The sequence below is a fragment of the Bison bison genome, unplaced genomic scaffold (genome assembly GCF_000754665.1).
Source record: "Bison bison bison isolate TAMUID 2011002044 unplaced genomic scaffold, Bison_UMD1.0 scf7180017864115, whole genome shotgun sequence".
NCBI classification, from domain to species: domain Eukaryota; kingdom Metazoa; phylum Chordata; class Mammalia; order Artiodactyla; family Bovidae; genus Bison; species Bison bison.
This window is the reverse complement of record NW_011494687.1, coordinates 1,568,237-1,590,447: the sequence shown is the minus strand read 5'-3', so window position 1 is coordinate 1,590,447 and position 22,211 is coordinate 1,568,237. Positions and strand designations below refer to the sequence as shown.

At 50.3% G+C, this 22,211-nt stretch overlaps 2 protein-coding genes across 3 annotated transcripts in view; both read left to right on the top strand.

Annotated features, from left to right (window-relative positions):
* The window catches only part of MYO1A (myosin IA), a 27,108-nt gene extending 10,963 nt beyond the window's left edge, over nt 1–16,145 (top strand). Inside the window, exons 11-28 of one of the 2 annotated variants that reach the window (XM_010839306.1) lie at nt 273–391; nt 471–557; nt 2,312–2,377; nt 2,537–2,641; nt 4,605–4,667; nt 4,866–5,066; nt 5,240–5,466; nt 6,035–6,235; nt 6,498–6,591; nt 7,053–7,202; nt 7,311–7,379; nt 8,032–8,106; nt 13,174–13,308; nt 14,171–14,277; nt 14,664–14,796; nt 14,912–15,064; nt 15,240–15,367; nt 15,652–16,145. In XM_010839306.1, the coding sequence (XP_010837608.1) occupies nt 273–391; nt 471–557; nt 2,312–2,377; nt 2,537–2,641; nt 4,605–4,667; nt 4,866–5,066; nt 5,240–5,466; nt 6,035–6,235; nt 6,498–6,591; nt 7,053–7,202; nt 7,311–7,379; nt 8,032–8,106; nt 13,174–13,308; nt 14,171–14,277; nt 14,664–14,796; nt 14,912–15,064; nt 15,240–15,367; nt 15,652–15,778 (2,240 nt within the window). In that variant the 3' untranslated portion in view covers nt 15,779–16,145. The remainder of the gene's footprint in view (nt 1–272; nt 392–470; nt 558–2,311; nt 2,378–2,536; nt 2,642–4,604; nt 4,668–4,865; nt 5,067–5,239; nt 5,467–6,034; nt 6,236–6,497; nt 6,592–7,052; nt 7,203–7,310; nt 7,380–8,031; nt 8,107–13,173; nt 13,309–14,170; nt 14,278–14,663; nt 14,797–14,911; nt 15,065–15,239; nt 15,368–15,651) is intronic. The other variant, XM_010839307.1, reaches the window with a different exon arrangement.
* A 5,224-nt stretch (nt 16,146–21,369) lies between these two features.
* TAC3 (tachykinin 3) overlaps nt 21,370–22,211 on the top strand; it is a 6,646-nt gene continuing 5,804 nt past the window's right edge. Inside the window, exons 1-2 of the mRNA XM_010839305.1 lie at nt 21,370–21,432; nt 21,986–22,104. Coding sequence (XP_010837607.1) covers nt 21,991–22,104 — 114 coding nt within the window. The 5' untranslated portion in view covers nt 21,370–21,432; nt 21,986–21,990. The remainder of the gene's footprint in view (nt 21,433–21,985; nt 22,105–22,211) is intronic.

Sequence of the window (22,211 nt, the reverse complement as noted above, 5' to 3'; positions counted from 1 at the left end):
CAGTGGATTCTTTGCAAAAATGGGGACAATTACACTCATTTCAGGAGATTCTCATATTAAAGGAGATGATACATGCAAAGTGTCAAGATCTCCCTTCTCTCCTCCTCCTCCCCAGATGTTCCTCCAAGGCCATATTCTGGATGGGCTGTAAGGACTTTCCCAGAAAGACTCGGGAACAGCAGGCCCCCAAGCAGTTTCATGTATCAACCCTCCCTCCTCCCCTGGGAGTAAACCCTCTCTCAGGCCATGTTGTATTTCCTCGTCACTCCCAGGTGTTCAAGAAATTGGGGAATTGGTGGGTTTGAATTCAGTGGAACTAGAGAGAGCTTTGTGCTCAAGAACCATGGAAACAGCCAAAGAAAAGGTGGTCACCACACTGAATGTCGTCCAGGTGAGGGTCTCTCAGGGAGGAGGCTGGGTTCTGAGTCTGTTCTACGGCTGTCACACTAACCAGCAGCCCCACCCTCCAGGCTCAGTATGCCCGGGATGCTCTGGCTAAGAACATCTACAGCCGCCTTTTCAACTGGTTAGTGAATCGAATCAATGAGAGTATCAAGGTGAGAGATTTCCCTCCTTCCTCAATGATCTCCTCTGCCTGCCCTGTGCCTTGAGTTCTGAGATGAACAGAGGAAGAATGGTAGCCTGTTTTCTTTTATCCACTTATTTTTGAATCTGTGTTGTTTTGGAAATACATCTTTTTTTTTTTAATTCAACTATCTGGATTCTCTATCAGCTGCCTGGTCTTTTCAGCTGCACAAAGATTCTGAGCCTCAGTTTCCTGATTTGGGAAACGAGACACTAACATTTACGTGTTTCCCAGGATTTAGTGAGGATCACTAAATTTAGTGCTTCCGTGGTAGCTCAGTCGGTAAAGAATCTGCCTGCAGTGCAGGAGACCTGGGTTTGATCCCTGGGTAGGGAAGATTCCCTGGAGAAAGAAATGGCAACTCACTCCAGTGTTCTTGCCTGGTAAATCCTACGGACAGAGGAGCCTAGCGGGCTACAGCCCACGGGGTCGCAAGAATCAGACACGACTTAGCAACTAAACCATCAGTGATGATCAGATAACTTTGTGTACGTGATTACCATATAATCCAGGAATTCTACTCCTAGGTATATATCCAAGAGAATGGAAAACATGTCCACATAAAAGCTTGTGCATGAATATTCATAGGGGTATTATTCATAATAGCCAAGAAGTGGACACAACCTAAATGCACATTGTTTATCCATCTGATGAATGGATAAACAAAATGTGGTGTATCCATACAGTGGTATATTATTTGGCTATAAAAAGGCATGAGGTACTGATACAAGCTCAACATAGATGAAGTTGGGAAACATGTTGAGTGAAAGAAGCCAGACCCAAAAATCTACATTTTATGTGATTCCATTTATATAAAATGTCCAGAATAGGCAAATCCATAGGGATGGGGAGTAGGTCCATGGTTACCAGAGGAATAGGGAGTGACTGCCAATGGGTCCATGTACAGCATTTCATTTGGGGGTAATGAAAATACTCTGGAATTTAGCGGTGATGGTTGTACACTTTTTGAATATACTAACAAAAAGCAACCACATCACCAAATTGTGTACATTTAAAGGGTAAATTTTATGGTGTACAAATTAGGCCAAAATAGAGCTATTGTTTAAAAATTACATATGTGAAAGTGCCATCAATTTAGAAACTATTACTGGAAGGCAGCAGGGTAAAATAGTATTTGAATCTAGATTTGGGCAAATGCTTAACTCTTTTGGCAGTTTTTTGTTTTTTTGGCTACACTGTGCAGCATGTGGGATTTTAGCCCTGCTGGTTCTCCCCTCCACCCTCCTGCCCCTGCGGGTATTGAACCTGCACGCCTTGCAGTGAAGCATGGAGTCTCAACCCCTGGACCAGGGAAGTCTCTTAGCTCTTTTGAAGTTGATTTTTTTCATCTGTAGAAAGGGAATCAACACACCTTATAGGGATATACAGATTAATGAAACAAGATCTTAGGATTTTTTTTTTGGTAAAATGCTCTACACATATAAGGGATGGTTATTTTCCTGAGATTTTAATGTTTTTCTACGTTGTGCCATGGGAGCATTTTCCTGAAATCTATTTGCATCTTCCCTTCCCTCCTTTCCTCCCTCTTGGCTGGTTCTTCAGCCTATAGAGGAAGAGGGAGCATGAAATCACCCCAATTCCTCTCCAGCATGGTCAAGTTCACTCAAGTGCTGTCTGCCCCCTGCTTCACTCTCATCCATTCAGAGGGGCCTAGCCACATGTGCAGAGGGCTGGTCCTCAGATGTATCTTTTCCTCCTCTTCAGGTAGGTACTGGGGAGAAGAGGAAGGTCATGGGGGTTCTGGATATCTATGGCTTTGAAATATTAGAGGTGAGAGAGCTCCAGCAACCTTAGCACCCTGCTTCCTGGGGGTGAGGGGTGGCAAGCTCGAAGCGGGGTATGGGAGAGGGGAGGTCAGGCTGAAATGGAGGAAGTGTTTTGTGCTGAGCTGCTCTCTCTCTCTCTCTCTAACCTGTGTACCCACCTCAGGATAATAGCTTTGAGCAATTTGTGATCAACTACTGCAATGAGAAGCTACAGCAGGTGTTCATAGAGATGACACTGAAAGAGGAGCAAGAAGAATATAAGAGAGAGGTAAACGAAGCCTTCCTGCTTGCCTTTCTCTCAGATGATGTAAGGCATATGCCAGACCTTTTCCTCCTTTGTCACAATTTCCTCTCAATTGTCCCCAGATGGGAACACTAAGGACAGAAAGTTTCCCTTGCACAGCTGAATATGCCAGCATTACCAAGAAGCCCTAACTCTCTGCTCTCCACCCCCAGTTCCCCATCCTTCCACCACAGGCCGGGCGAGGAAGGGGGCAGATTGATGGAAGGGTGTCGGGGGTAGGTGGGAGTGGGAAAGAGTCCTGACAGAAGTGAAGTGACAGCTGTGCTTGGCCCAGGGCGGACTGGGAGCCGCATTTAGAAGGGGCATTTTTCCTAGGCTTGCCACCCTACTCATCCCTTTTGGTGCCCTTCCCTGACATCAGAATCCTTTGTCTCCTCCAGGCTGGACTGATGTCGCTGTCGTCTTTTGTAGCACTCCGATCCCAGACTTCCTCATTATAAGTGCCCTGTGGCTCAAAATTTCCACACTCCTTCCCCTGGTCCCCATTTTTCTATGGCTAAGTGTTAGAAAAGCTCTCTGATGGAGCTAATTCACTCCAAGGTGTGAATGGCTGTGTCTCACTCATCAAAGCCCTCCCAGGGATGTTCCTTGTGAATTCAGGAACCTGCTGTGGCAGCATTTCAGGCAATGTGGTCACAACTCAAAGGTTTTTTTAACTTTTGTATGTTTTGACTTTAAGAACTTATATTATCAAGTAGATAAATCTCATCCATGCTTCCAGATTCAAAAAGCTTAAAAAGGTGTATAAAGAAGTCTTCCTCCCACCCCCTTTTAGTTCTCCCTCCCATCCAGAGGCAACTGAAGTCAGCCTCCTTCTGCAGCAAATCTGTAAATACATTTTCCCACAATATTTATTCAAGCGGCCACAAATACACTCCATTCTGCATCTTGCTTTTACCAGTTAACAAGAGACCTTTCTATATCAGTTCATAAAGATGCTTCTCTACAGCTGCCTAGGATTGTAAGGATATCCTCATTCGTTTAACCAGTTGGGAGAGGTATTTGGGGGATGAAGCGGGAGGGCAACTTTACTTAATTCCACTCTGTATTCCCTAAAGACCTGTGAGGGAAGAAGAAGAGAAAGGCTTGTGTTCCCCAACCACACTTGGGAGTGGCCCAAACTGGGGAGGTCTGGCCCTTGGGTGGTCAGGACCTGTCTGTAGGCCTGATGCCCAGCAAATCTCTAAATGACTGATTCATGGTCTTTTGGTCCTCTGCTTCTATACCATTCTTGCTTTTTAAGAAACAAATTATACAGCCCCAATGTATCATGTGGGTCAGTGGTTGTGAAAGTGTAGTCCTGAGCCAGGAGCAGCAGTGGCCCCTGGGTACATATGAGAAAGACAAATTCACAGGTCCTGTCCCAGGCTTGCCAAGTCAGAAACTGGGGCTGAGACCCAGAAGCCTGTGTTTTAACAAGCCCTCTCAGTGACTTGAACACTTGAGTTTCACTGATGCAGGTCTTTGAAGATGTGTCAAATCAGCTTTGTTGTTTGATAATAAGCCTTTGGTTTACTTAAGTGCTTTTGTTCTATGGTTTGTTGCCAGAGTGGTATGGCGATTTGCTCTTCCACATACTCAGGGATCCTTTCCCCCTTCCACAGTAGGGTGATTCCTGTCCCAGTTTTTACCTAACATATTACTCTTCCCTTCCCAACCTACAGCACCCCCGGGGCTCTCTACACTGTCTCACCCCCTCTCACAACTGCTCTGGGTCCTCCCAGACATCTGTCCACCCACCCCACAAATTCTCCATCAACCCTGGAGGGGTGAGGGTATAATAGAAACCACACCAAGGACCCTCTGAACTATAGGGCTTTCTGATGGTCCTTGGTGGGGTGGATGAAAGGGGGCCTGGTTCTGGTGGGGTCTTTGAAGTCTCATCTTGGACCTGCTGCATGTAATTTTTCATGTCTCCCCTTGCCAGGGCATACCGTGGGTGAAGGTGGAATACTTTGATAATGGCATTATCTGTAACCTCATTGAGCATGTAAGTTCTTCTCTTATCTCTGGGACCTCCTGCTCCAGACTGCTTGAACACCCTTCCCCTGTCTCTCTCTCCCCCTCCCACCCTACTTGATAAGGATGGTAAGGAAGGCAAAGGATGAGGGGGCAGAGGGGCGGCAGTGAGGTGTAGACATCTTGAAGGGCAAGGTCTAGGTTGGGCTGTTTTTGTTCCCCTGGCCAGAATCAGCGAGGCATCCTGGCCATGCTGGATGAGGAGTGCCTGCGGCCTGGGGTGGTCAGTGACTCCACCTTCCTAGCAAAGCTGAACCAGCTCTTCTCCAAGCACAGCCACTATGAGAGCAAAGTCACCCAGAATGCCCAGCGCCAGTATGACCACAGCATGGGCCTCAGCTGCTTCCGCATCTGCCACTATGCAGGCAAGGTGATGTGATGGGCCTGGATGGTGAAGATTAGGGTCTGGGCACAGACTGAAGACAATGGGGGAGGCACTGGGGGAAGATGGGAACCAGGAACACTTCACAGTGAGACTGGGAGAGCCAAGTGCATGACAGACAGTATGGCGGATGCTCCAGACCAAGTGCTGTTCCTGTACAGGTGACCTACAATGTGAACAGCTTCATTGACAAGAACAATGACCTACTCTTCCGAGACTTGTCCCAGGCCATGTGGAAGGCCCGGCACCCGCTCCTTCGGTCCTTGTTTCCTGAGGGTGATCCAAAACAGGCATCTCTCAAACGCCCCCCAACTGCTGGGGCCCAGTTCAAGAGTTCTGTGACCACTCTCATGAAGAACCTATATTCCAAGAACCCCAACTACATCAGGTGACATGCTGGGCACATAGGGGAACATGCTGATTTGTGATGACATGAACAGGGTCCATGCATGGTAGAACATGTCCATGCGGGGAGGGGGCTCCCTGGAATAAGGGTGCCAGAAACCCTTTCCTCATAGAAAACAGAGCCCACTGAGCAGCCACATGTCCTGTAAGGGGGAGAGCAGGGTGGTCAGGTAGTGACCATGCTCTAGTGAGTGAAACTGGGAAGGGTAGTGTACCTGCTTTCTCTGGAATTTTTCAGCTAAGGACTGTGGGCTTCCCAGGTGGCACTAGTGGTAAAGTACCCACCTGCCAATGCAGGAGATGAAAGAAATGTGGGTTTGATCCCTAGGTCAGGAAGATCCCTGGAGAAGGGCATGGCAACCCACTCCAGTATTCTTGCCTGGAGAATCCCATGGACAGAGGAGGCTGGTGGGCCACAGTCCATGGGGTTGCAAAGAGTCAGACATGACTGAAGCAACATAGCACAAGCACAAGGGGTGTAGAGACTAGGATGGGCGACACTAGCAAGGGTGAAGCTCCTGAAGCCTGGGCCTTGCCCTACCTCTCATCAGGTGTATAAAGCCCAATGAGCATCAGCAGCGAGGTCACTTCTCTTTTGAGCTGGTAAGTGTCCAGGCTCAGTACCTGGGGCTGCTGGAGAATGTGCGGGTGCGACGGGCAGGCTACGCCTACCGCCAGGCCTACGGGTCCTTCCTGGAAAGGTACCGATTGCTGAGCCGGAGCACTTGGCCACGCTGGAATGGTGGAGACCAGTAAGATTCAGTGGGAGACTGGGGGGCAGGGAGGGGCAGTGCAAGGAACCTGTGGGGAGGAGACCCCTCAGGCGGTACCATGGGCATCACTGGAGTTTGGTGAATGGCTACTGGGGGACATGAATTGAATGATGGCTTTTCAGAGGCTCTGAAGTCTATTGAGCCCTGAGCTCTTCTCCCCTCTTAGAAGAGGTAGAGGAAAACTGGGAGAGGCCCCTCCCCTGGGATGCCCCTGGACAGCTTTCTTCACCTGACTCGGCAGGGAGGGGGTTGAGAAGGTCCTGGGGGAGCTGAGCATGTCCTCAGAGGAGCTGGCCTTTGGGAAGACAAAGATCTTCATCAGAAGCCCCAAGACTGTGAGTTGCAGGGGGCACTTGTGTTTGGTGGGGCTGGACGGTGGAAGAGTTGGAGAGCCCACCTGAGTGAGAGGCTGGGTGAGGGGAGCTTCTAGAACCTGGAAAGGATAGTGTGTGAGGACGTCTTTCTGCAGGGGTTGTATCCCTGGGAACTGACCCCTTGGGGCCCCAGCCCACCTGCCCTGGGCCCTGGAAGTTAGGTGTGCTTGCCTTGCTGGTCTGAGCACCTCTACCTGAAGCAGGGCTCCTCGAGAGTCATTAGTCTGAGTGTCCAAGTCCTAGTGCAGTGCCTGCTCAAGAGTTAGGGCTCATGGATGTGTGGATAATTAAATGAATGGTTGCATAGATGAGGAAACTAAGAGGACAAAGTAATGATTAAATAAAACACTGACAGGGAAGCCATTGGTGCCATGGGTTCCCCCCAGGCCAGCCTCTCTGTGCCCCTCTGCACCCCTCTACAGCTTTTCTACTTGGAAGAGCAGAGGCGCCTTCGACTCCAGCAGTTGGCCACGCTCATACAGAAGACATACCGAGGCTGGCGCTGCCGCACCCACTACCAGCTGATGCGCAAGAGTCAGATCATCATATCCTCTTGGTTTCGGGGCAACATGGTACCAGTTATCCCTGAAGTTCTATCCCCCTCACTCTGATATGAGAGCAGGAAGTAGAGAGGTGGTTCGGGAGGTGGAGCTTCTCTAACAGGCTTATTGTTTCTACAGCAAAAGAAACACTACAGGAAGATGAAGGCATCAGCGTTGTTGATCCAGGCTTTTGTGAGAGGGTGGAAGGTAATAGGGAGGGGAGAGGAGTTTCATCCCCACACGTGGCTCCTTGTGCCAGCTGCTGCTGGGGTGGGGGGAAGAATGTGTGTGTGCCAAGTCACTGAGTCATGTTCGACTCTTTAAGACCTTATGGACTCTAGCCCACCAGGCTCCTCTGTCCATGGGGATTCTCCGGGTAAGCATACTCAAGTGGGTTGCCATGCCCTTCTCCAGGGGATCTTCCCTACCCAGGGGCTGAAACCACAACATCTCCTGCATTGGCAGGTGGGCACCCCGGGAAGCCCAGGGGTGGCAGGGGAAGAGTAGCAGAGAGCAGGTCCTGCCCGAATCCAGGACACATCTCTGTGTGACCACACGTCTGTGTCTGGGCGTGTTTCTGGGTCTACTCTGTGTGTGTCCAGGAGCGTGGATGCATCTTGGGGAGATCTGAACACATACCTGGGTGTGTTTCTGACTTAGCTCTGCCTTCTGCTCTGAGTGTCCTCCTGGTTGCCCACTTGTCTGACTTCACTCTCTCCCTCCAGTTAGAGTCTCAGCTCTTTACCTTACTCTGTTCTTTGTGTGATTGAAGAATAGAACCTCTTCTCAGCCTGTCTTCTATCTTCCAGGTAGAACTTACTATCTTTACTTTGGCTCCTTTCTTGTTTGTCCTTGCCAGGCCCGAAAGAATTATCGAAAGTACTTCCGATCAGGGGCTGCCCTCATCTTGTCAAATTTCATCTACAAGAGCATGGTAAGTGGTGGGGGCTGAGGAAGGAAACAGGGCATTGAGGAGGGAGGGACAGGCTGGGGAAGAGGAAGTGTGTGGGGCTCAAGATGAGGTAATCTGAAGCTTTCCCCAAGAGCCTCCTCTGTCTGCTGCTGCTGCTGCTGCTGTTTAGTCACTAAGTCCTGTCTGACTCTTTGCAACCCCATGGACTATACCCCACTAGGCTCCTCTGTCCATGGGATTTCCCAGGCAAGATTACTGGAGTGGGTTGTTATTTCCTTCTCCAGGGGATCTTCCTGACCCAGGGATAGAACCTGAGTCTCCTGCTTGGCAGGTGGATTCTTTACCACTGAGCCACCTGGGAAGCCCTTCAGCTCTGTCTGTGAGGGGATAGGGCTGTAGGAGGAGGACCCCAGTGCTCAGGACCCAGGAATTGAATCAGAGCATGTTTTGGCGTGAATGGACACTGCAGCAACCTGTGGCAGGAAGGGGTCCCAGCACATCCACTGACTAGTCCATAGTGAACAGGCTGGAGAAGAGACTGGGGCGGGGTGGTTAATGAGAGTTGAAGAGTCTGAGCCTCATGGAAGAGCAGAGAGAAGACACACACAGGGTTAAGTAACCCAACCTCCCGAAATTCACTTTAGGGTTGAGGGGGTGATGGTGGAGGAATGGTATCTTCCTTCTATCTCTTCGGACACTGTAGCAGGTGAAGCTGGAAGTGAACCTCAGGAAAGATCTTGATTCAAGAAGACTCAGGTCAGGGTGAGCAGGAAGAAGTCAGGAGCAGGCCTGGAGGTTCAAACTATGAACAGTTTCCAGTGAGAGGAAAATGGGGACAGAGAGGGGTGATTGCCAGAGACATATCTCCAATAGTGATGGTGCTTCTGAGAAGTGTTGGAGGGAAACCAGACGGGGGGAGCAGGACTTCCAGTGAGACCTTGGGAAATACCAGAGAGAAGAGCAGGCAATTTTGGACAGAGGGCTGGAGTGACTCTGAACGGACCTCGGTTGCTTTGATCATTGTCGGTTGTTAGGACCCTTACTGGCTTTGCTCACAGAGACTTGAGATGCAGTCACTGGTGCTCCTCTCTGTTCCCTTGGCTGAGTTGAGGGATCAGGGCTCTGGGCCTCCTCCTCACCTCCCTGAGTCTTCAGTGTGTCCTCCACCCTCTCTCAGGGAAGCTCCGTCGTCTTCCTCCTGGGCCTCTTCCGTTGCCGGGCTCTCCTCAGGCAGGCTCCAGTGTGTCTGCCTCACCAGAGTACGTGCTTTCCTGCTGCACACCTGAGCCTGTAATCTGATTTTGCTCTTATCACCTGACTGACCTCTCATCTACCTTCACTCTCACCTGCGTATTATCAGGCATCTGCAGAATGTCACCACAGGAGCTGCTGGGTTTAAACCAGCATTTCAATAAATCAAACCCACTATGGAAGTCTGCTCGCAGGGGGCCACTGGGCACTGATTGCCCCAGTGTTTCTGACTAGGCCATTCATTACCTTGCCTATACTTACCTACTTAGCCAATGCTACTAATGTTAATACCTATTTTTTTTGATCACTTAACTATGAGCTAAGCCCTTTACAAGCATTAACTTGAATGATTTCAACAACCCTGTGAGGTAGGTCCTCACCTTTCCCCCATTTTATTCTATTTTTAATTAATTTATTGAACATTTTTTTTAAAAAAGCACAAAAACCTTACATACTAAAATTGTACGTATCAAGTATTGGTCCAATCTTATATCAATCTATTTACAATTAAACAGCACCTGAAGATCCCCTGGAGAAGGGAAAGGCTACCCACTCCAGTATTCTGGTCTGGAGAATTCCATGGACTGTATAGTCCATGGGGTCGGAGAGAGTCAGAAATGACCGACTGACTTTCACTTTCAGTTGGTTTTCTCACCTAGGTTAGTTAAATTCGCCCAGAGAATTTTTATTCAAAGTATGCATGCTAAGTCACTTCAGTAGTGCCCTACTCTTTGCATCCCTATGGACTGTAGCCCGCCAGGCTCCTCTGTCCATAGGATTCTCCAGGCAAGAATACTGGAGTGGGTTGCCATGCCCTCCTCCAGGGGATCTTCCTGACCCAGGGATTGAACCTGTATCTCTTATGTTTCCTGAATTGGCAGGTGGGTTCTTACCACTAGTGCCACCTGGGAAGCCCATTCAAAGTATATGTTCCTTTAAAATAAACCCATTTTATTGTTAAAAACTAAGGCCCAGAGAGGGGGCTACCCTCATAGCTCAGTCAGTTAAAAAACTGCTTGCAATGCAGAAGATCTGGGTTCGATCCCTGGGTTGGGGAGATCCCCTGTAGAAGGAAATGGCAACCCACTCCAGTATTCTTGCCTGGAGAATCGCATGGACAGAGAAGCCTGGCAGGTCACAGTCCATGGGGTCGCAAGAGTTCAACATGACTTAGCGACTAAATGAAGAGGCCCTGAGAGGTTGAATAACTTGTAGGCATTTCACAGCTGTGTGTGGTAAGAGCTGGGATATCAACTATTTGATTCTAGTTAACCACCACCTATGCCTTCCTCCCTTCGCACCCCCACCACACACAAAGAGGCCAGGGTGACCCAGGCATCCATGACTCTGGGTAGACCTGGGGGCAAAAGAGACACATAGGGAAAAGTGGAACTTTCTAGATTTAAGAAAATGAAAAGAGAAACCTCAGAAGCTCCCCACCAATTGGTGTATGGAGGATTATAGGAGATGCTTAGGAATGTTTATTGAGTTAAATCAAACCAGGCCAAGGACTAGAGCTTCAGGGTAATTAGACTAAGCCCACTAGATCTTGGTAGTGGAAGATACAAAGAGCTTGGATGGTTCCTGAAGAGTTGTAGAAATATTACTCTGCCTTTTTCTATTTTTGTGTTTTACCCTAATGTCTCAATAGAAAGCTTTCATAAAAATTCCAAAAATTTGGAATTGTTCAAGATCAAGTCATTTTCTATACCTTCAATAATTCTATCCCATAAACAAACAAGGTGTTAGGTATTGCCTGGGATGTAAAGACTTAAGAGTCCTGGTTCTAGCTTGGGGGAGACTAAACAGTCAGATGCCATGGATGAAACTTGATTGGATCCTGGATCAGGAAAAATAAAAGCAAAGTCAAAGAGGATACTTTTAGAGCTTATAAAGGACATGAGAAGAGATTTGCGTATGTATTGCTGTTGGGTGAGTGTATTTAATTAATGTTAATATCCTAAGGTGTGGTAATGGACTTATAATTGTGTAGGAAAATATTCTGGTTCTCGGACAGTATGTGCTTAAGTTTCAGGAGAAAATGTCATGATAACTGTGACCTACTTTAGGATGCTATAGTAGCCAAGATTTGTACATATGTGTGTATTTATATATTTATGTGCATTTGAATATAAGTGTGTGTTAGAGTGCAAAGATAGGGTAAGGTACTAGCAGTAGGTGAATTTAGGTAAGAAGTATATATTATTCAGATGCTCACTGTAATCTTTTTTCAACTTTCATGCAAATTAAAAAATTTTCAAAATAGGAAAATAAATTGTATTACATTTTAAAAATTAAACAAATTAAAATGTAAACTCTTAAGTCAGATTATGTCACTCTTCTCCTAAAACTCTCTAATGGTGTACTGTTTCACTCCACATAAAAGCCAGATTCGCTACCACAGCCTACATGTAAGGCCCTTTATGACCTGTCTTTGGCCAACCAATTTTCTGATCTTCTCTCCTCTCACTCAGCTTAGGCCAGTCACACTGGCTTTCCTTCTGTGTCTGGAATATGCTACCTCTCATTCCTGTCTCAGGTCTGCTTTTGTTGTATCAGAGTGCACAGAATTCTTTAATGTTATGGTCTGTGTTTATTTGCTTGTGGGCTGTCTCCTTCTCCAGTCTCAGTAGGACATAAACTCAGTGAGAAGAGACTCTGTTTACTCTGTTGACTGCCATGTTCCCATACTTAGAACAGTATCAGCACAGATCAGATTCTCAATGATGTTGAATGGTGAAAACACCCAGGACCTGGGATCCTGACTCCCAAAGACTTGCTCTATAGAAGAGGGGGAAGATTGCCATGCAAATAACAGTAGCACAAAACCCAGAAGTATAGACAAAGTACTGCTGCTACTGCTGCTAAGTCGCTTCAGTCATGTCCGACTCTGTGCAACCCCAGAGATGGCAGCCCACCAGGCTCCCCCGTCTCTGGGATTCTCCAGGCAAGAACACTGGAGTGGGTTGCCATTTCCTTCTCCAATGCATGAAAGTGAAAAGTGAAAGTGAAGTCACTCAGTCGTGTCTGACTCTTAGCGACCCCATGGACTGCAGCCTACCAGGCTCCTCCTTCCATGGGATTTTCCAGGCAAGAGTACTGGAGTGGGGTGCCATTGCCTTCAAAGGGACTTCAAAGGAGAGACACCCTGGTCTGGGGAATGTGGGAGGGCTTTGAGCTCCATCTCCATCCTTATCAAAGGATAAGTAGAATCTGGGTTGGCAGAGTTGAGCTGAGAGCAGCATTAGCTAAGGCAGAGAGTGGTAATACATGGGCTGGGCAGAGGGCAGGGCAAGGAGTCCAGTCTGGTTAGTGTGCCAGGGTAACACAGGGGATCCCATGACATGAGGTTGAACTATGAGTAGAGGACTTTCAACAGTGTCCTAGAGGCAATGCAACCAGCACACTGCCAGGTTGCAGTGTTGGGCTTGACTGAGCAGAGAGGAGGGAAGATTTGGTACCTGTCCAATAGCTAACACAGTGGGGCAGCCACCTGTAAACAGTTAAGAGTCTTGAGAATAGGAAACTGCAGGAGCAAGATATTAAGGCCAGTTTTCATATTGGCTCCTCCTACCTCACTGAAATGGTTAGAAGGTATCTGCTTGGATATAATCCATCTCTCCCTTCCATCTCCCATTCATGCTCTTACTGCCCAGCCTCAAGCCTACATTCATACTGAAAGAGGGGGGGAGTGGACTCACTTCCACCTCCTCAGCTCCACTTGTTGCTTCTCCCTGTGGTGGCCTTCCTCATTGAAGGGGCAGGATCTGGGTGCAAGTTTGCCTGTCAGGAGGTCTTCTCATCATCCCACTCCCAACCCCCTTGCTCCCAACCCAGGTACAGAAATTCCTACTGGGGCTGAAGAACGATTTGCCTTCTCCCAGCATCTTGGACAAAAAGTGGCCATCTGCTCCTTACAAGTACTTCAACACAGCCAACCGCGAGCTCCAGAGGCTCTTCCACCAATGGAAGGTGAGTGGGGCCTGGGCAGCTCTCCTGGGGCCCGGGCAACTCTTCTCTTCATTTGTCTTTTTTCTTTTCTCCTTCCTCTGATTTTCCTCTTCTGCCTCCCTCTTCCACTCCAAAAATTTTTTTTGTTTATGGTGGTAACACACAAAATTTACCACTTTAACCAATAAAAAATTTCTTTTGCTCACACCCCACAGCATGTGGGATCTTAGTTTCCTGACCAGGAATCCAACCAGGGCCTCTTGCATTGGAAGGTGGAGTCAACTACTGGACCACCAGGGAAGTCCCCATTTTAACCATTTTAAAATATACAGTTCAGTGGCATTACGGGCATTCACATTGTTGTGTGACCATCACCACCATCCATCTCCATACTTTTTTTTCATCATCTCAGACTGAAACTCTGTACATATTAAGGAAAAACCCTCTGTTTCTCCATTCCCTCAGTCCCTGGAACCCATCATCTACTCTTTGTCTCTATGAATTTGACTATTCTAGGTACTTCATATACGTGAAATCATACCACATTTGTCCTTTCATCTGGCTTATTTCATTAGCACAGTGTTCTATTCAGGAATACTTTGGCGCTCCTGTCTGGGACTATGCCTTAGGCTGTGCGCTGGGTGCACCGCCCTCCTGGGGCTTGAATGTGATAGTTTCCATTCCCTCCCCCAGCACCCCACAGCTCCCCCCTCCCCAGTGCTCCTCCAGCTCTCTCCAAAGTGTCTGCTCCCTGTCCTTTCAACTCTGTCTCTTTCCAGTCCCTGCCCCTCTCCTTACATGTCTCTCAGTGTTCTCTCCACCTCACACCCCAGCCCTGCTCTCTTCCTCTATGACCTTAGCTCCTTCCCCTCCCCCATCACAGTGCAAGAAATTCCGGGATCAGCTGTCCCCGAAGCAGGTAGAGGTCCTGAGGGAGAAGCTCTGTGCCAGCGAGCTGTTCAAGGGCAAAAAGGCTTCATACCCCCAGAGGTGAGGACCTCCCAGACCCTGTGCAGCTTCATCAAGAACAAAAAGAAGCTTCCCCAGGAAGGATAATGCTGTAGTCCTCAAACTTCAGTATACATCGGAGTCACCTGGTAGGCTGGATAATAGCCAGATGGCTGCGTGCCCTCCTCAGAGTTTCTGATTTAGGAGGTCTATGGCGGGGCCCGAGAATTTGCCTTTCTAACCCGATTCTAGGAGATGCTGATTTTGGTCCTGGATCACATCTAAGAATCACTGAGACAGAGGATACGGTGGAAGATGGGGGATGGAGATGGGAGGACTGCGATGGGAACCCCGTGGGGGAGGTGCAAGGACCTTGGGGTCCGAGGTAAGGACCTTGTCTCCACTGCGTGCTTTCTGTGTGTTCTCAGTGTCCCCATTCCATTTCACGGTGACTACATCGGGCTGCAAAGAAACCCCAAGCTACAGAAGCTGAAGGGTGGGGAAGAAGGGCCTATTCTGATGGCTGAGACTGTGGTGAAGGTCAATCGTGGCAACGCCAAGGTGAAGGCCCACACCTGGACCCCCACCCCCCAGCCTGATCCAGAGCCCTGGCTGGTCGCCAGAAGGGTGAGGACTAATCGCCACCTTCCCTCACCTTTTCCTCTTCTGTCCCTAGACTTCCTCTCGAATCCTCCTCCTGACTAAGGGGCATGTGATCATCACAGACATGAAGAATCCTCAGGCCAAGACTGTCATCCCACTAAACAGTTTGGCTGGGGTGTCGGTCACCAGCTTCAAGGATGGGCTTTTTAGCTTGCATCTGAGCGAGGTATCAGAGCTGGATGGGGGCAGAGCCCAGCCAGGAGAAGGCAGTGGGCACAACAGGGCCCAGCCGGGCTGGAGGCGAGGGGGACCAGACCTCTCACTCCCGGCCTTTGATATCTCCCAGGCTGCTCCTAGGAGAAAAAATGAATCCCTTCCCTGCTGTTTCTCCCCTCCCTAAGATCTCCTCAGTGGGCTCCAAGGGGGAATTCCTGCTCGTCAGTGAGCATGTGATTGAACTGCTGACCAAAATATGCCGGGCTACACTGGATGCCACGCGGATGCAGCTTCCAGTCACCGTGACTGAGGAGTAAGGCCGTGAGCCGGGGGTGAGGGATGGCTTGGGGCAGACGACCAAGCTGCTAGTCACTGTGACCGGGAAAATTTGTCCTGTCAGAAAGTGAAGCGTACTGTGTCAGGTCAGGGCCACCCAAGTTCTCTGTGGCCTCGAGTCTGCTGGCATAGGGGGCTGGGGAGTAGGAGGGGGGAATGTACTTGCCTCAAGCAGGGGAGGGGAAGCCACTGTGAAAATACAGGAGTAGGGGTGAGGGGATGAGGGCGCTAGCTTTGCCTTTCTATCTGTTCCTGCTCCAGGTTCTCAGTGAAGTTCAAGGAGGGCAGCTTGACGGTCAAGGTCATCCAGGGCCCTGGGCGTGGTGGGACTGGCAAGCTGAGCTTCAAGAAGAAGGGGAGTCGTTGCCTGGAGGTGACTGTACAATGAGGAGGTGCAGCAGTTTCTTCCTCCTGGACGGGCACCGGCCCCACCCCCACCTGCCCACCTTTGTGGGGGATCTCGAGTCTGAACCCCCTGATAGGCTGTGGGGTCGAAGATTGAAGAACCCTTGAAGAGGAACTTGCTTCTCCCAAACCTTTCCAGAACTCTCTCCAAAGTTAGCTTCCTCCTACCCTCGGCCTCTTTGCCCACTAATAATATGACAAGAGACTTTGCCAATGTTTGATCATGTGGGTGGGTCCCTATTCCCCCATCCTTTCACCAGCTTGTACTTAGACCCTCTGCCCCCTCCCTTTCCTTTACTGGGGCTCCTTGGAGCCAGATAATGCAGACAATAAGAATGAAAAAGAAGGGAAATTGTCTCTGGGCTCCTTGACCGGCTGAGCTCTGGCAGGGTCTGGAGAGACTGGGGTGGGGGCGGGGCAGTCCGGGATGGGGCTCAGGTCGCAGGTGGCCAATGAACTGATTCATTAAGTGCGTCCCTGGAGGGAAGAAGTGAGGATCTCTGTCTCATCAGATACTGGGATCCTTTCGAGATTTAGCCTGAAAGGGGGCCCAAGGCTGGGGGGACTCATGTGAGCAGAGGTGAGCTGGGTCCGTGGCTCCGTGCATGGTCCCCTCCATCCCAAGCTCAGCACTGGACTTCATCACACCTGCCCCCGGTACCCCCCTGCTTTTCCATACACCAGAGATGTCAGGCTGCTGCCAACGGTCACCTTGCTAATCACTGTCCCACAGCTGGGGCCTACAGCTGGTGGCACTTGACAGGGGGCTGCTCCCCCACCCAGACTCTCTCATCCGCACGACTGACGTCTTCCCTCTTGTCTTCATTTGTTTTCCATGTGTCATTCACATTATTTCTTTCTTGGTTTCCAACTGTCTCACACCATCTCATTGTCCCTGTTTCTGTGGGCTCTGACTAATGTTAACACGTAATGTTTTGTATCATACTTTAAATATCCCCCCACTTCCACTATATCTGTTTCCTCGTAGAAGCTGTATTGTCTCAGCCTCTACTGCTCTGGTCTCTACCTTTAGGGAACAAGCAGCTCCTTTGTTTGTAGTAAGGTGTAAATCCCCGCTTGTGAGAGCACACATATGGCTGCCTTTGTTTCTGTCTGGGCGGCTCTGCCTCCTTCCACCATCTCTGCCTTCCCTGCCTCTTTCCTGCCTCTGCTGAGCTCACTGTGCCTTGAGGACGGGGTCTCCCTCCACCTCAGCTTCTATCAGCAGGCAGCTCACGCCCCAGGTGATCATACTGGCGGGAGACCTGATTAACTCCTCCTCTTGCCTGCAGACGAATTTAGCTCTCAGGGCACAAACCAGCCCTGAGTCCTGGCACACCCTGCCCTGAGCTGACAGAGGACCCAGGGAGGCAGCTCTTCCCCGTGGGTGAGGGTCTAGAGCTGTCATTGGTAGGGGTACTCTGTCCTGCGCTGGGGCTCTGGCCACCCTTCCACTGCCCCAACAGATCCCCCATCCTTGACTTCTCAGAATCAGGCTAAGAGGGGGTGGTGACCAGAGCCTGACCACCCCAGCTCTCTGCCTCATCTCCTGCTCCCAGGGCCCAAATTGTCGTCACTTTCTCAGTGAAGTGTCTGGTCATTTTCAGAAGCAATTTCAGGAGAATCTGCAGCTGCTGCTCCCTATCCTGCTTTTCCTTTCCCAGGGCTGAAGGCACTGTCACCTCTCCGGGCTAGGGATCAGGGGAGAGTGAGGGGGGAGGGTTCCTGACCTCCTTCCTGTCCTCCCCCATCAGTCATGTGGGTGGATGCTAGGCTAAGGAAGGCATGTGGGGATCCTCTCTTCTTTACTCTCCCATTTCTCCCTCCCTCCTCCTCTTTCCTGTCTCTGCTTCTCTTCTCTTCTGGAATTCAAGAGCATGTGTTTTCATCCCCTGAAGCCTATAGGGGCTGTTTCCCTACCCTTGTCATAGGGCTTGAAGTAGCTCCATCATGATGGGAGAAGCTGAGGTTCTGCCTCCCACTCCCCATCACCAGTCCAACTCACTCAATCTTGGCTGTTTGAGCCTCTGATAGGCACAAGTCATCCCAGCACCCCCTAACCCCAACGAGGAGTCATTCTGCTGTCTCATGGCACAAACCAGCTCTCGCTCAGCCCTCCTGGCTCGGCCCCATCCTGCCGCAGGCTCTGAGGGACTCCTGTTCCTCATGCTGCAGGTTGTCTCCCAGCTGTGTCCTGGCCAGGGGGTTTGGCATCCTTCCATTCCTCACCGGTATCTCTCCACCCAGTGTCACCTGTGGCTCTGGCCCCTCCCACAGCATCCTGCAGCACCCCTCTAGGATGTTGAAGGGGTCCACGTGTTGCCCCGCAAGCTGTACATGTGGTGGACATACACAGGCCATCTCATGCACACAAGCACATTCTCCACCTCAACCCTCGGGATGGGCTGACTAGCTCGTCTCATCTCAGCTCCCCCATTTCCTGGCCTCACCTCCAACCTGAATCAGCAGTAAAGAGAGGGGTGGGCCCCAGAGGGGATCCTTCTAGGGATTCTGCTCCTCTAGGCCAGTGACAGTGTCTGAGACGTGGCTCAAGTCACAAGTGTTCAAAGGAAAAAACAGCTTCTTTGTAGCTGCAGTACCTGCTTTACATGCTATTTGCATATGATCTGTGGGCAAAGTGAAGTCCAGCCTGTCCTTGCCTCCCTCCTTCATCACCTCTCTGACTTAGCACCAGCTCTTTCAAGTCTTTGCTAATCCCAGAGATCAAGGGGTGATCAATTCTCCCTGCCACTCCCTTGCTCCCCCGGATCCTTGGCTCCTGCCATCCTGCGAGATGCCTTATCATCAAAGGACATTATTCATGTTGGACCTTTGCTGAAGCCTTGCTTCCCTGGTACTAGGGCATGGGGGCTGGGATGAATGGGGTGGTGGAGGGCAGGAGGCTGACATAGAGATGGGACCCAGGAGACTTTAGTCCTTGGCCCTCATCTAATATGTTCTTCCTCCTGCACCCCTAATTCCCCTCCAGCCTGTATGGCTTGGACCTCCTTTTCCAGATTGGTGAGAGGAGAGGAGGGGAGGAGGTGGGAGATGTCCAGGTCCAATTAAAAATAGCACCTGAACATCTCAAAGGCATGAACCAGTCATATTATTTACATGTAAACAGCCTTCCCCTTCTGCCCTTTATCCCAACCCTGAGTCCGGGGCCATGGTTTCCCCAGAGAGCCAAGTAATTAGCTGGGTAATTACATTAGGCCCCAGTGGCCTCTCACGTAATCCCATGGGGTCTCAAAGAGTTGGACACTGAGCAAATGAGCATGCAGGAACATGACCTAGCTGCTACCCTCACTTGGGGATGAAGCTGGAGTCCCGTGCAGCCAGAATGACTTCTTAGTATGGCCCAAGCCTGAGGGTGGGTGGGCTGGGGAAAGAAACATTTCAGGACTCTAGCAATGCTTGAGAGGCTTTATGGAAGATCCACACTGTGGGCTGCAATGCAAGAAGCTAGACTCAGGCTACCTTTTTTGTTTTATAAATAAATTTTTGTTGAGCACCTATTATATGCCAAACACTATAGAGCTAAGAATCCAATAGCAAACAGATGAAAAGTCCTTGCCCTTGTAAAGATGACATTCTGGTGGGAGGTGAGATAGACAGACTTTACAAGTAAATTTGTAGTATGTTTGATGTAATGTATGAAGAAAAGAAATGAGGGGATATGGAGAATAAAGTGGTAGTAATTTTATTAAAAATTTCCTGGCCAAGCTGAGAGGGATGTGGGACCTTAGTTTCCCAACCAGGAATTGAACCTGTGCTCCTGCATTGGGAGCTCAGTGTCTTAACCACTGGACTGCCAAGGAAGTCCCCAGTGGTAGTAACTTTAAATAGGGTGATTGGGAAAGGTGCTGGTGAGCAGGAACCATTATAATACATATGCAATAGAGCTATGATTCTCTTCCATATCCCAAGATATAGAAGAGTACCCGGTCCCAATCTCTAGGTCTTTTCGGGAGGCGGACCCCCACCCCTCTGGGGGACCTAACTCTCCCCTTACTGGTCAAAGTATAGATCAGTGCAGTACAATGAAGGGGAGGTTGGGAGTGAGAAACACCTGGATTTGAGGCTGTTCTCCAGGAGCTATATGTCCTGAAGCATGTGTCTGAACTTTTTGAGCCTCAGTTCCCTCATCTGAAAATAGGAATGTTTCCCACTCACACAGTGGAGGTGATGAAAATCAGTTGAATTGCTCTCTGCTGAAAGTGAAAGTGAAGTCGCTCAGCCATGTCCGACTCTTTGCGACCCCATGGACTGTAGCCTACCAGTCTTCTCCATCCATGGGATTCTCCAGGCAAGAATACTGGAGTGGGTTACCATTTCCTTCTCCAGGGGATCTTCCCGACCCAGGGATCAAACTTGGGTCTCCCGCATTGGAGGCAGACGCTTTAACTTCTGAGCCACCCTTGCAAATATTCAAATTCTTCCTCCATTATAAATAAACACTGAGAGTGACGACTGCTCTGAAGCCGGCTTTCACTTCATCTCCCCTCATCTCCTATGGCGGCATTCTTTCTCTCTGGGTCTGTCTCAGATCCTGACTCTGACCCTCCCCTGGGGCTCTCTTACCTTGGGGGCCTGAAGTGAGCACAGTGAAGCCTCTCAACTGTGGGGCAATAACTAGAGGCTTGAAAGTTCAGGGGAGAAGATGCCTGAGTTGTTTGGAGACAGAGTGGGGGATAAATGTAACAAAGGAGAAAAAGAAGCAATTAAGAGATCAATGCTGGAGCGGGGGCGAGGGGAACAGCTTAGCCGTGGCGTTCTGTTCCTCCTCTCATAGACGACAGCAGGAAGGATAGAAGTGAGAACCCTGGAAGGATGCAACAACGTCAGGCTGATTCAGGGGTCAAGAAACGGGGTGGGAGGCCCCAGGGGAGGGGCACTGGCCCTGGGGAGGCGATGGAGGGAGGCAGACGCTGGAGGTTTTGCACTAGCCACTGGGGAGAAGTGCTGACCCTAAGAGGTTTAAGGGCCAGTGCGATGAGTCAGCTCCAGCTGGAAGGAGGACAGAGGGACAACCAAAGACTGGAGAGGTGCCAGACTCACCTCCCAATCATCCGGGATGGGATCCTGCTCATCCTGGTGGTGGGGACGGGGGGTGGCCAGAGAAGAACCTGCCAGAGATTGGTTTGGCCTGGCAGTTGAGGCTGGAAGTTTAAAGGGCAAAGAGCTGGTGTGTGGATATGGAGGAGAAAGAGCCCAGGGACCTCATCTGTTGAGTTGCATAAGCAACATCATCGCTTAGTGCGCCCAGCTCCAGGGCTGCTGGACTGTGAGTTGCTGGATAACCTCAGCTCACTGCTGGGTTTGTGGTGTGTGTGTGTGTGTGTGTGTGTGCGTGTGTCTGAAGCCTATATCCCCCTTCACCCGCACCAGCCTCCCGCCCCGCCAGCCACCCTGGGATTGGTGATTCTCAGCCCCTCCCCCAGCTCCCCCAGACCCTCCCAGAGCCTTTATCAGGGAGCTGGGCAGGAGTTCCTGCCACATTCCCCAGTCCCTCCACTCCCTGTTTCTCTCTTCACAGCAGCAGCACCAGCAGCGTTCGTGGGGAGCGGGCAGTGCTTCCGGCCAGCTCCCTGATCCTGCTAGACCATCTGTCCCAGGCTCCAAGCTGCTCCACAGGTAGGCACAAGCCAGAGAATGTTGGATGGATAGGAGCTGGCACCAGAGGACAGGGGTGGAGTCAGGAGGGAATAAAGGTGGCAGCCTTTGATCAGGGAGTGGGCTACTGGGCAGGTGAGCAGAAAGAGGCGATAGGGGTTGATGTAGTGATGCCTGGAGCCTGTGGGTACAGACTGATTCTTCCAATATTTAGAAAGTTTTGGCCTAAGTCTTAGGGTATCTAGGGCTGGAAAATAGCATTCAGGCTCCCTCCTCCAGCTGACGAACGAAATAGACCCTTGCAGGTCCTGTCAGTCTATTATCTTCCCTGGGAGCTGGAGCCCCCAGCATTGTTGCGCCATTGCTCATTGCCAGGTGCACAGACTGGGGGAACATGTGATAGAGGCCGGGAGACTGAGCCCCTCCAGCTCAGAGACTCTCACTGACCAAGGCTGGGGTGGGAGAGTTGGGGGCTGGGGAGGCAGGGTACTAGTGGTGAATGCCTCCTGCATTTGCACCTGTGTTGTGTCCTCCTCCTCCCTGCCTCCCCTGTCCTGTCTCTCTGTCCTCCTAGGCATCATGCGGAGCGCCCTGCTGTTTGCAGTCATCCTGGCCCTCAGCTCAGCTCGGAGTTTGGGTGCGGTCTGTGAGGAGTCACAGGAGCAGGTGGTGCCCGGTGGGGGTCACAGCAAGGTAAGGCTCCCCCTCTGGTTTGCCACCCTGGCAGAATACCAGACACCATCATGGGGGCCACACTCTGCCTGTCCCACCTCTGTAGGGAGGAAGGTGGGATGGGCGGG